At 50.9% G+C, this 12,751-nt stretch overlaps 1 protein-coding gene across 1 annotated transcript; it reads right to left on the bottom strand.

Moving 5' to 3' along the window:
* Nucleotides 1–2,148: 2,148 nt before the first annotated feature.
* On the bottom strand, nt 2,149–8,544 carry DRC5 (dynein regulatory complex subunit 5). The gene is made up of 4 exons (XM_075146775.1): nt 8,349–8,544; nt 5,831–6,399; nt 4,304–4,753; nt 2,149–2,399 (listed from the first exon to the last, which is right to left on the bottom strand). The coding sequence occupies exons 1-4, from the start codon at nt 8,527–8,529 to the stop codon at nt 2,223–2,225; spliced, it is 1,377 nt and encodes a 458-aa protein (XP_075002876.1). The 5' UTR covers nt 8,530–8,544; the 3' UTR covers nt 2,149–2,222.
* Nucleotides 8,545–12,751: the final 4,207 nt, after the last annotated feature.

Here is a 12,751-nt window from a genome sequence, read left to right on the forward strand (position 1 = left end):
TTTTACCAAACGTTTATGGCGTTTGAAATGGTTTCAACCCTTGCAAACTGGCAGATGGTGGACTGTTGGTCTTGGGTGTGGGGGAGGGTGCAGGCTGCTTGGTTTGGGCTTTGCTCTTTGGCCAAGAGATTGATGGGAGGGAAGGCAAAGGGTTCTCCAGGCAGCAGCTACCTGTCCAGGCGTTCCTGCGTGTGGCAGCCCAGGAGTGGGTTTGGAGGGTGCTCAGGTGGTGTTAACAGTCTCGGCCATTTGCAGGAAGAGGAGCCGTGAGTATCCTGGAAAGCAAGTCAACAGTTGTTCTGGTGATGATACATTTTCCCAAGCCCTTTCCTTTCCATCCCTGTACCTCACTGGCTCTGGCGGCCAATTCCTCCTCACGTATCTGCTAGCATGTCTGAGGGATCTCATCGCTGCCCTCCCAGCACGAGCTTTCATTGCACAACTGGCTGACCAGATGCAGCCCTGTACTTGGAGCTACAGGCGGGCTTGCCCAGGACCAGGCCACCCCCATTAAGCCCCCACTCCACCCTCGCTGCTGGAGCTGTTCCTTCATCAGCCTGATACTGATCTGGGTCTTTTCTGCTGTTTCTGAAAACAAGTTCTCATCTCATTCAGGTGTGTCATTCAGTGGAAATATTTTGTAAATGCAAATTAAAAGAAATAAATCTATTCAATACCTCGGTCTCGAGGATGGGAAGCAAGTAGTGGGAGATGCCCGGGTGGGGAGGTTTCACAGCTGCTGCCACTGGTTAAGTTTTGTTGCGGACATAGCCCCTGGAGCATCCATAAATAGTTGGGAAGGGCGCTACATAACCTGAGAGGGCTTGGGGCTGAGCCCTGTCAGCACCCTTCACACGGCCACTGCTGCCGGGGACAGCCTCGCGCTCCGTCCTTTCTGCTCTAAAAGGGGGTGACACAGGGCAGGTAAAGGTCCTGTCGGCTGGCGGCTCCGCAGGCATCTGTACCCATCAGGCAGAGCAAGGCAGAAGCGGGTACGTGGCGAACAAATTCTTTTGTGAGCACTGGGAAACAGTTTTTACTTTTCAACTCTGTCAATATGATCTAGCTCTGTCTGTCTCTCTATATATGTACAAACAGTATATCACAATGTTGCCTTTTTTGTTGGAAATATCAAAGTACAAAGATTGTAAACCAAATCGGTGTAATAAAAGTTTCAGATGATTCACTGAGGTGGCTGCCAGTGGTGGGTCTGTGAGCGCTGGTGCCGGGCAGGGCTGGGGGACGCCTGAAGCCCTTGCATTGCCCAGGGGGCAGGAGGGGAGGGAGGTCAGCCCGCTTGCTTAATTCCCTGCTGACCTCTCCTGAGTGGGGCGGTGGAAGCACCGAGGCAATCAGGTACGTGCCCTCTCCTCAGGTGGCCACAGTCCATGGCGCAGAAGGAAACTGCTCCGTTTTCCTCCAAGCCCAAGGAAGCTGCTCCGTTTTCAACCCTGTGGGCTGTGTGGGCCAGCAGTCCTGCACGGACCCCTCTAGCTTGAGTTATGCAAAACACAGATTTTTTTGACAGGTTTGCACGGAAGAACACTACTAGTTAAGGTAAGCATCTGGTTGTAAAGAATTCACCTGTTTGCAAAGCAGGCTAGCTGATCAAAGGCATAGCAACCCAAAGCAGGAAACCATGGTGGAGAGACCTATAATTTAGTGAAATTTTTTTTTTACTCTTCACCACCCATATCTGAGACTCCAGACAGATTTTGCTATAAAAACGAATAAATCCTTGAGCAGAGCAATAGCCAGAAAAAGCTGTCAAGGAACTAGAAACAACATTCCCTCTATCCTCTATGCATCTCACGTCCTCCTCAGCAAAAAGCCTAAAATAGCTGCCTGCCCTGAAGGTGAGGTCTGGACTAGATCATTTAGATGGTGGAGACTTCACCTTAGCTGCTTTACAGGTGGAACAACATCCAGTTGCCTGAAGCTTGCTGCCCGAGCACGTAAGAAACACCACAGGAGGTGGGATTTAGTCTCGGGTGCAGTGGGAGAGAGGGCTCAAGAGGCAGATTGCTACTGTGATGCCACTACAGTCCCATGAGGTCTAATGTCTGTCTCATATTAAGTCACAGGTTGGGTGATGGGGATCTGGGAAAGGCTGCGGTGGCGGCCACAAGTTGAGTTTTTCTCAGAAATACGAATAAAAACAAGCCTCTGAAGTAAAGTATCTCCAAGACCTGCAAAGCTCTTTGTTCTCTGGAGCGTTTTCTTCAGAGGGGTTTGGTGGGGGGGTGCTGCAGAGCCCCCAGCCTCGCCGCTTCCCGGTTGGCCCACACAATTTGGTGAATGAGGTACTCGGTCTCCTGGCCCACCTCTGCCAGGCGGAGGTCAAACTCAGTCAAAGCCTTGTTATCCTTCAGCCCTTCAAGCAGCTGCTTCCCACCATCCTGCAAATGCGTGACAAGTTGGGGTTAAAGGAGGAGATCCAAAAGTGAAGTGTATTCTCCCTTTCCCTCCTCCCCACGGCAGCTTCTGCTGCCGGTGATGGGGAGCCCATGAGATGGTGCCAAAAGGGACGAAGACCTTCACCCAAGCCTGAAATGTTGCTCTCAGGAGAAGCACACGGGGAAGGAGCGTAACCTTATGCAGCACTCACTGATATGACACATGCTAATGACTCCATGTCAGGAGTCCTCAAGCTCAGGCTGGTTAATAGCACGGCTGGCGATGACAACCTGAGAGGAATCTCTGCTCTCCTCTGTCTCCCGGTCCCCAGCTCAGTGCTGGCTGGGGACAAAGGGCGGTGTGATTAGTGTGCTGCGCCTCATCTCGGCAGTGACAAGAACCCCTGTGCTGGCAGTCTCCTGCCTGGATGCCATTTCCCAGGCTGGGTTGGCTTTCCTGGGGGGAACATCTCACGCAACTGTATGGGACAGAAAACGTGATGTAGATAGCTGTAGGGAGGCAACTCACTTTGGGGCCTTTGCCTCCCTTACCTGAAGCACTGTCTTTAGGCATGTGAAAATTCGACTTTTTTTCCCCCATAGCTGTTCTCTTTCAGGTACCAAATACACCTCCTGCCCTCATCTCCTCCATCCCGGCGGTCTCCTCATCCCAGCACCCTGCCTCTCAGACCTTTTGCCAAAAAGGACAGAGCAAAAAGGACTGGGAGGGAGTCTCTTTTTAACGGGGTATGGAGGTCAGAATTTGATGCATTTCTAGCAAAGACCCCCATTTCCCCAAAGATAATACCACCAGCCCACTTGTTGGGCTGCTGTGGGGCTTCACAAATGGGTCACAGGAGAGCTCATCAGAAAGAAAATGCTAAGCATAGAGATTATTATTTACTGAGCAAAAATTCTTCCATCCTTTCCAACCTTTGCCCCCTTGTATCATTAAACTCAAATGGTTTTCCACGTCCAGAATCATAAAACTCAGAACTCACAAAAGGTTTTCTGCCATCAAATCTTTTTAAAACCGTTGTCAAACACATTGATGCCAATATTCCTGCCAGCAGGGACAGCTGGTCTTGCTATCTCTTTATTGTGACAGTGAAAAAAATTGAGGCAGCGCAGAAAGTTTAAAAGCCAGCATGATTGCATTTGGCTGTCTAGTTTCAGATTTCTAAAGCTCTTTTTAAACAGCAGAAGAGAAGCGGTCTGGTTTGTGAGCATCTTGCATACTGCAGCTCTTAGGGATGTACTGAGATCTGTGGATGCTCCTCTGTCTAGAAAATGTAAGCCTGTGGTTTAGGAGCCACTTAGAAGCACCCAGACGTGACACTTTTGACCTACTGCACCGCTCCAGAGCTGCAGGGTGAGTTAAAGCAGCTCAACAACCGGGCCAATTTTCTAACAGTCTCCTCTGAGTGCGTGACGGCCAGGAGAGATTCTGGGAAGGGTGACACTATCTGTGTGCTGCTGAGTGACAGATGGCAAAGCACAGATGATATGCATAAGGCCCTCGTCTCATGCCGCCTATCATTATTATCTACTCCCACGTGTGTGAAGCGGCTGCGATTTTTCCCAGACATACTCCCTGGTTTTCAGTTTCCTGGGGGGAAAATCCCTCTCTGCCCAAAAGCCCGAAGCCTACAAGCCAGATTCAGCCCTGTGAACAGAGCTAGATGGAACGAGCGAGATAAATGCATGTGCGTGCACAGAAGATGTCCTTCTCCTTCCTGCCGTCTGCTAGAGTCTCTTCCCTGCTCGCAACTGATTGTTATCGCAGCAAAATTGCAAAGTGAGGGATGCATTTGCCTCTGCAGCCTTGAGGCAGGGCAGGCTCAGCCTCTGCTTTGCAAGGCCACCACGCAGGCTCACAAACTGCAGGGAGAAGGGGTTTCTCTTACCAGCCCCAGGTGGTTGCATGAGAAGTTGATACTCATCAGGGTGGTGTTCTGAGCCAGGACCTGGGAGAAAAGCACAGCGGTTGGCTCTGACAGGTTATTACTTCCCAGATGGATGGACTTCAGGGTGGTGTTGGTCAGCAGGGCATGGCCGATCGCCTCCCCGCCTTTGTCCTCCAAGCAGTTGAGGCGCAGATTCAGGGAGGTCAGGGTGGAGTTCTCAGCCAGGGCTTGAGCAAGAGCCTGAGCCCCCAGGTGACGGATCTGGTTGTTACACAGATCGAGGGTTTCTAATCTGCTGTGGTTGATCAACTTGCCAACAGCTTGTGCCCCCTTGTCCCTGATGAGATTGTGGGACAAGTTCAACTCCACCAAGGAGGGGTGATCCAGCAAGTTACGGACCAGCAGCCTGGTCTTGTCATCGTCCACTTTGCTTCGCGTCAGCTTGAAAACCTGTGGGGATAAAGGACAGGGACACTGAAACAGCCAGTGCTTTGGATTGAGCTTTGTACAAGACCTCAAGGGAGTTAAGCCCATGGCCACCAGATAGGATTCATCTCCCTTCACTTCAGACACCTTTAGCCAGTAGGCTCAAGTAGTTGCTTTTATAGTGGGCAGATACTTCCAGCAGGCAGGGTGTGCCACTGATGTCCCATGCCTATTCTAGGGAGAAATGGTTCATCTCCTGGAAACGCCTGTTCCTCTCCTCTGGCTTCGCGGGATCTCTGACACAGGGGGCTAAATTAAAATGAGATAAAGCTGCCGAAACGTCTGCAGAGAGTAACAGCAGAACTCACCCCAGATCACAGTCGAACACTGAACAACCACGTGCACTGCTGCTAACCCACAGTGCTCTTTGTGAAGGGCAATGTCCTACGTGGCCAGGGCGCCTCAATAGCCACAGGAGAGGTAATTTCTCTTCTGGAAGCCAAGCGGACAAATGTTTCCCAAAGCACACCAGTCTGTGGGGAGAGCGTTCAGCCAGCTCCCTCTGGCTGCGCTCTGGATAGCAATGCCCACTGACGTTTTGGAGGGGCTGAGCATCTGCACTGCAGTTGCCACAGAACTGAGATTCAGCCCAGAAAGAAAAAGCCTCATCACTCTAAGGCAAATGTGAATATTTTCCCATGTTCTTCTTGAGGATCTCTGCTGCCCTGGGGCATGTTGATATGTATTTTCTGAGTACAACCACCAAAAACTCCTTATGAAAAATTCTCTCTGGGCTTCTCCTCTTCTCCCTCCCAGAACTATGTGAGGAGTTAAAACAGGAGTGTTGCTTTCTCTTGGGCTACCGGGAACATGTTTTGTGGGAGCAAGTATTTTTCTCACTGACCTCTGACAACCTGTGCTAACAAGGACATATGCAGAACAAGATACTCAGAGCTAGGCCAGCGAGTTAATATCTCTGCACTCTGCCAGACTGCAGCTTTCAAAGGGAAGGTGCAAAACAAAACGGGTCCCTGGGTTTCTGTTCCCTGGGCAATTTGAAGATCTAGGTGAGGAAGAAATGTTCAGTTTGGGATACGTTACTTTCAAGTTGTGACACGTCTTCACAGCGACAGCCAGGTTGCAGCAGTCCTGGTGGGTGAAGTTAAAGAGGTTCCACTCGAAGTTCATGCCACAGTCCTTCACGCCGTAAGTGAGATGAAGCTCCTCCAGGTGAGGGAGAGCAGTAATGAGGACTCCCAGGTTGTAGTGATGCGTGGAGACCTCGCCGAGCCCAAAATCACTCCCTGTATCAGAGAGGTCATCCTTCTCCTCCTTTTGATCCACCTTCACTGGTGGTAGGAACTGATCAACCTCCAGTTTCCACACATAGTCTTTGCAGAGCGGGATGAGCTCTAGGACCTGCTTGGGGTCTGTGGTGTTAGGGATAAAACATTTCAGGATGTTCTCCAGGTGACGTTCGAAGAACATCCGTTTCCAGCTGTCTCCATAGTTGGAGATGTCACACACTTGCCAGCGCTCAGTGCAGCACCTCTTCCAGTAGTCCTCATCGCTTATTAGGTTGGCAGTCACAGCGAGCGGAAGGCCAGTGGAGAGCCTGTCCAGCACCTTCCTTTGGTGCTCAGGCAGAAGACGGTCCAAAATAGGGTTCTCTGGAGGGGAGGAAGAGAAGGAGAGATTGGTCTGCGCTGTAGGAACCATGGCTGGCACTACGGTTCTGCTCGGGCCCCCAGCTGTGTGCCCATGCCCTCCTCACTGCTGATACTCGCTCTTGTCTCAGTTGCCAGCGGCTGGTGCAGGGAGCCAAGCTAGCAAAAAAATGTGTAGGATCCCTCTGCTGCATTTCTGTGTAGGATTTCTAACTTTTACAGTAAAACATCAGTGTAATTGGGTTTACTCCCATAATATTTGGGAATTGCATCAGAAACTTAGCTCCCAGTTTAAATTTAGGCTGAATGTAGTTTATATTCAGAGCAGGACTTCTGCTCCCAAGAGAGCTAATTCAGCCTTACAGCGATGGGAGAGCTTGGCTTGTCATTTGCTGAACTTTCTCCCTTTGGTTTCTAAGCATATTGAAGGACGATATTTGAGAACAACTGTCTGTGTGCTCTTCATGCAAGTCCATGTGCCTTTTTATCTTTACTCATGTGTCTGTCTTACCCCAAACTGATTCCTGTTCCTTTCCACTTAGACCCACTCTTAGCTTTTAGATCCACCTTGTTTCAATAAACGTTCTCTTTTTCCAGGAGCTTTCTCCCCTCAGTCTCTTTCCCGATGCTCGTTCTAAGTCTCAGCTGGCTTCTGCCTGGTGGAAGTTCTTTGTGGTAAGAAATATGAGAGAAAAGCCGTGTGCACTCACACCATAAACGCTTGGTAGTACATGTACTACGTACACGGTAGTGTTGAGTAACAGAAATCATCAAGGGAGGGGCCTATCTGCGCATGGGAAATCAGATTTTGAGACACAAAGCGGGGTTTGCTTTATATTTCCTCTGTTTCTGTGTCATTTCCTTCCTAAGGACACCCAGAGTTTTACCACAGCCTCTTCCTGGAGTCTCTTCTCCAGTGTCCAACAGCTGGCACTGCGGTGACCTCTCTGCGAAGTCCGACAACACGAGCAGAGGTGGGACACGTATGGGCAGAACTGGGCTAGCTTCACTCGGGCTCACTCAGGCAGCACCGGTGAGCAAGATGCAGCTGCACAGCTCAGGTGAGGGTATGAGGGTCCCCAAGACACCGAGCACACTGCTTTTATGTGCACGTAATGTAAGTCCAATCCATTTGGCATCGGACTGACTGACCAGGCTGATAGGACTGTAAGGGTCTCCCAGCTCAGATCCCCAAGTACCATCAGCTCCTGGCGTAAAGCAGCACTGAGCTCTTCTATACTGACTTACAGTCCCAACATGGACATAGCCTTTGACCTATCTTTGGTCTTTGCTGCTACTCCACTGACTCGGCCAAAAAGACAGGTAGGCTCTTTCTTTCCCACTGCCAGTCAGTTCCCAGGTGAGACATGCTTTTTCTGTTTTGCTATGCTTCATCAATCCACCTGCTTCAAAAGCACATTTCCTGCCTGAGGATATAAGTTGTCACATCACCACCAAAAGCCATGGAGAAGCCCTGAGACCGTGAGTACAATACGTATCTGAGATGGCAGCTCCTCCGAGCAGGGAGCAATTCCCCATCTCTTGTACAGTGCTCAGCACAACAGGGCTCCATCCTTGAATGCTACCAAAATGCATGCATGAATCAAGAGAAGGAAACAGTGACTTCACAGCCCTGGCCACGGTTGAGGTAAGTGAGTCCAGCAGAGCAGGGAAGGAAGAATAAATGATAGGACAAGGTTAGGGCAGAGTCACATCCTGGATAGCAGCCCAGAGGACTACAGCCATCCCTGGAGTGTACAAGTACATACTTAGCAACTAAACAGTTTGTTTAACGAGCTGCCTGAGGGGATATTTCTCCCCATCTGTTCCTTTGGCAGGGCTGGGTACCACACTCTGCCTTTCAGATGCATCTGCCTGCCTTGTTGACCCTCTGCTGCCTGGGACTGACACTCTCTCTCCGTGTGTCCCAGGGGAAACGCGTTCCCGCTTACTTTCGAAATTGTGAACGATGTGCTGGAGGCAGAGCTCAGTGAGGTGGGGGACAGTGGCGAGGGACCACTCGGGATCCTCAATGACGCGGTGTGTATAGTACAAGTCAGCAGCGAGGCTGGCCTGGGATGGATACAGCGCGGGAATGGCTGTGCTCCTGTCACCAGCCGCTGGCTGCTGCATCCTGCTCAGGACCCACTTCTCCTTCAGGAGAAGCAAGAGGAAAATTGTTTGAGAGTCACCACCACATTTTCCAGCTGGGCTGCCTGCAAAAGAAAAAGGCAACTTTAGAAAGGCCAGCGATAAGAATGGTCTGCTCACACTGCTCTCCTGTAACGCACTTGGCCCCTGCCCTTTGCCTGCCTCCTCTGCTCGGACTGGAAGCACTGCAGCAAAACAACTATTCTTCAGCCTTATCTTTATACAGTGCCCTGTACAAAGAGGTCTCTAAGTACCATGTGTAATAAGCAGATAATAACGTGGTGTTAATTCAGCGTGCTGTTGAAAAGGATGGACAGGAATTGATTGTTTACTGTCTTTTCCAGTAAAAGAAATAGGTGAAGCTGGCAGGAGCTGGGTTTAAAGCAAAGGAAAACGATGGTTCTTCACACGGTCTGCAGTTGACCTGCGGAATTCCTTGCCACAGGATGTTGTGGATGTTGAGAGTCTGTGCAGGTTCCAGGACAAGTCTATGGAAGAGAAACCCCTTGAGAATGATTCAATGCACAGAAACCACATCTGGCTCAGTATGAGTTGAACACAGCTGGAGGCAGGGAGAGTGCTGGAGGAAAGAAACAGACATATTTGCATTGTTTTTCTATTCTTCTCCAGGCACGTGCTTCTAGCCACTGTCAGAGATGGGATACTGGGCCAGACCATCCCTGGTTTGATCCAGTATGCCTGTTCTTATGAGTCTTTAAAGACAGAGGCTTTACAGATGAATACACTGTAAGTGTATTCGGGTTTTTTTCTGCTTTTCCCAATTACTCTCCAGCTGAACTCCTTCCAAACATCCATTAACTGATGAGATGGGTCAGACCTCTTCAGACCACACTGAGCCTAAGCAGATATGAGCTAAAAGAACCAGCCTGGAGCAGAAGGCTGGATGCCCAGTCCTATTAGCTCTGCGGAGCTTTCCCAGACCACAGTTTCCCATTTGCTGGTTTCCTATCCCAAACTCAGGACCAGCGCTCTCAGCCATCAGGATCCCATGTATATGGTTATTGCCTGGAAGTCCTAATGGTTCCCTTTCCAGCCCCACCAGTCTGAAAGAGGCAGAGAAGACACTAGGAAGGAGTCTGTCCCTTGAGTTCTGGGTTCAAAAAGAGCACCCAGGCTTGGTGAGCATCTCCCAGGGCATAGATGATGATCCTTACTGGGGCTAACTGGACATAACAGGGCTGCACCATAAGGCTGAGCGGTTAGAGACTGGAGGACACCTAAAAGAAGCATGAGGCAGATGGATGGATGGCCATGTCAGAGGTGAGGTCAGGTTCCTGCAAGACCAAGAGGATGCCTCCGTGCAAAGGTAGCCTTGCACCACAGTATAGTCAAAAGGATCCTATGGTAACATCCTCCACAGAAGATAACTGCCATGTAGTATCTTGTGCCACAAGATCCCTCAGCTGAACACTGCTTTGATCCCAAACAGCTCCTCCTTTGTGAAGGGCGTGAGCCCCAGATGAAAGGTCTGACGTCCTTCCCCTGCACCAGGCTGCTCCCTGCTCCTCTGCCCTCCCAGTTTGTGCTGCCTCAGTCAGCACAGGCCCCTCTCTCCCTGAAAGCTTTGTAGCTGGCTTTGCTAGTGTTCCTCCCCCTGCTCCTTCCCCTTCCAAAAGACATCTGAGGAAGGGCCTGCAAATGAACCAGCAAAAGGGGGAAGAGAGGAGATCTGTGAAATGCTGAGAACCAGAGGAGAGGAGCAATATGATTCATGCTGTACTGCAGCAAATATGTCAGCAAAGGCTTCTTCAAATGCCCTTGAAGCAGGTCCGAGAAGAGAGTAACAGTTTCAGAATGATAGTCAGGAGAGGGTGGAGATGGCAGCGGCAGGGCATCCGCCAGCAGAAAGCAGGAGGACGAAGGGCGCCGAGGGCAGGGAAGCTGTATTTCCTGGGAGGCACTGGTGTACGGGTGACAAAGGCAAAGGCTGTAGAAAAAGGGAGCCTGCTCTGAAGAAGGGTGGGTGTGGAAGGAGAAGGAATGTGGGGACTGGGAGTCCTTTCTCTGCGAAGACCCCTGTGCCCAAAGGAAGGTGCTGTGATGGCGGTCCACCATTGAGGGGGGAGAGAAGAGGCCTGGTTCTCCACAGCACACTGACCCAGCTGAAACCCAGCTCTTGGTGCTTGATGGACTTCAGCAGAAGGGCAAAGCGCAGCTGGATGGCAGTGAGGTGGCATTAATAGAGGAGAAGTGACTGAGAAAAATGTTTTCTCCTTGCTCAGTCCGTCATCCTATTCAAAAAGCATCTGTGTCACTCTGTCCCCCAGGCCAGTCACAGCTAATTGGAGCTTCTGATGGCTTTCCTGACCTTTTGGAAGCAATTGTTAAAGGTCAGCTGTTGGGGAAAGCCAATGCAGCATCGCTGGCCTAGGATTATTTCATGGCTGCGTTCCAGCAGATGATCTGATTGCCAGTTTACCAATGGCAGATTGATTTTTAGAGGGTACGTAACCCATGGTGCATGCAGGACTGCCAAAGGGGCTCCTGGAGACCAAGCGGGAGACACAGTTGCCTTCCGGCAGAGCCGAAACCCGGCTCTAGAAACAGTGCAGCCCCTCCATACATTGGAAGAAGGTCGCTGAGCAAAGCTCGCCTGCAGCAGGAGGTCAGCTGCTGTGCGCTACCCAGTTCTGGACCAGCCCCAACGTATGGTGGCCCCCCAAAAGAGAGGCAGACAGCTCGGGGTGTCTGTGTCCGGGCTGCTGAGGAGCTTTCCCTCGACCTGAGCTCCACAACAAGCCAGCTCAGCTGACTCCACCATCCCCACTCAGCATTCGGTGTGAAGCCAGCACGAGCGAGGCTGCCGGCGTGCGACAGCCAGCCCGCAAGGTGTCTGAATCAACCCCACGCCTGCGCTGCCAGGGGGGGGCTGAGTCTGACGCTGAGTCACTGCTCGCACTGCATCCATTCCCACCACCCCCGGCACGGCAAGCACACCCCACCGGCTGTGCTTACCGCCAGGGAAGGACCTCTTTCACCGCTGCGTCCCCTCTGCCTGGGCTGCAGAAGTCTCACCCAGCCAGAGGTTAACGCGCCAAGCCAGTTCCCATAGCTGGGTTTGCTAAGCATGTATTTAAACACCGGAGAAGCGCTGTAATTCACTATCAATAAGCCAAGTCAACACGGTTAATGCATGCTCCTTCCCACTCACTCTACATACACATCAGTCACCTACGCTAAAAAGGCTTTATTAAATGATATACAACAAATGGGGTCACGTAGTCAATTCCCAGTTTATGTCACTTAACACCCAGATTAGGCTGAAAGGTAAATGATACTAAAACTTCTGAAAAAAAAGAAATCACACTTCCCTTCCCAGGAAGAAGCCGATCTTTTAGAAATCCACTCACACAGCCAACTTACGCTGCTACCTAGGCATGTGTAGCAAACCTTCTTCAGTTGAACCTGTTTTATCTGGAAATAGAAGATTTCTGCTCTTTTTGATTCACACCAAAGCCCAGAGAGACCAAAAAAGAAGAGTTGCATGGAAACTGGTGACCTTTGGCTGATGCCTCCTACCAGCAGTACGCTGATCCAAGAAATGGAGCAACCGTAAACACTGTGTTTACTGGGGAGTTTGTAAGTGCAGGAGAAATTCTTTCTGACGGTGGTTATGCCCCAGCTGAGATCGCATTCGCACTGAAGCTCAGTCTACCCAGAAATTGAGGAAGCTCTCACGTCACTGCAGCAGCACCCTGAATATGCCAGCTGTTCTGCAGGTGTCCTGGCCTTTGTGCTGTCACCTCTACTCCAGGCAGGCTAGTGGGGACATCGGCAAGCGATCCCGGGAGCTGGCTAACACTGCTGATACCCCTGCCACCTGCAGGGACTTGCCACGCTCCCTTGCACTTCAAAAGGCTGATGCTAAGTGTGCATTAGGATAGCATATTGCAGGCTCATCAAGGGGCTGAGTCTCTGCAACGGGCTGTAAGTAAGTTAAGAAAAAAGCGTGCCGAATGAGGAATCTATTTATCTTCAGATATAATGGAATTTGTCTGTAAGAGGAGATTGGGCAGAACGAGGCCAGCTGGCCGTTTGGGAATATGGTTAATGTCATCACCGTAACCCAGGCGGTGCGAAGGGCCAACACCGTGGTCCTGGATATCTGTCAGCGTGCCCAGGTAAGGGCCACTGCCCCAAAGGGATGTCAGAAACACGAAAGCACTTTAGGACCTGAGCGTGG

Source organism: Calonectris borealis, chromosome 3, assembly GCF_964195595.1.
Source record: "Calonectris borealis chromosome 3, bCalBor7.hap1.2, whole genome shotgun sequence".
NCBI classification, from domain to species: domain Eukaryota; kingdom Metazoa; phylum Chordata; class Aves; order Procellariiformes; family Procellariidae; genus Calonectris; species Calonectris borealis.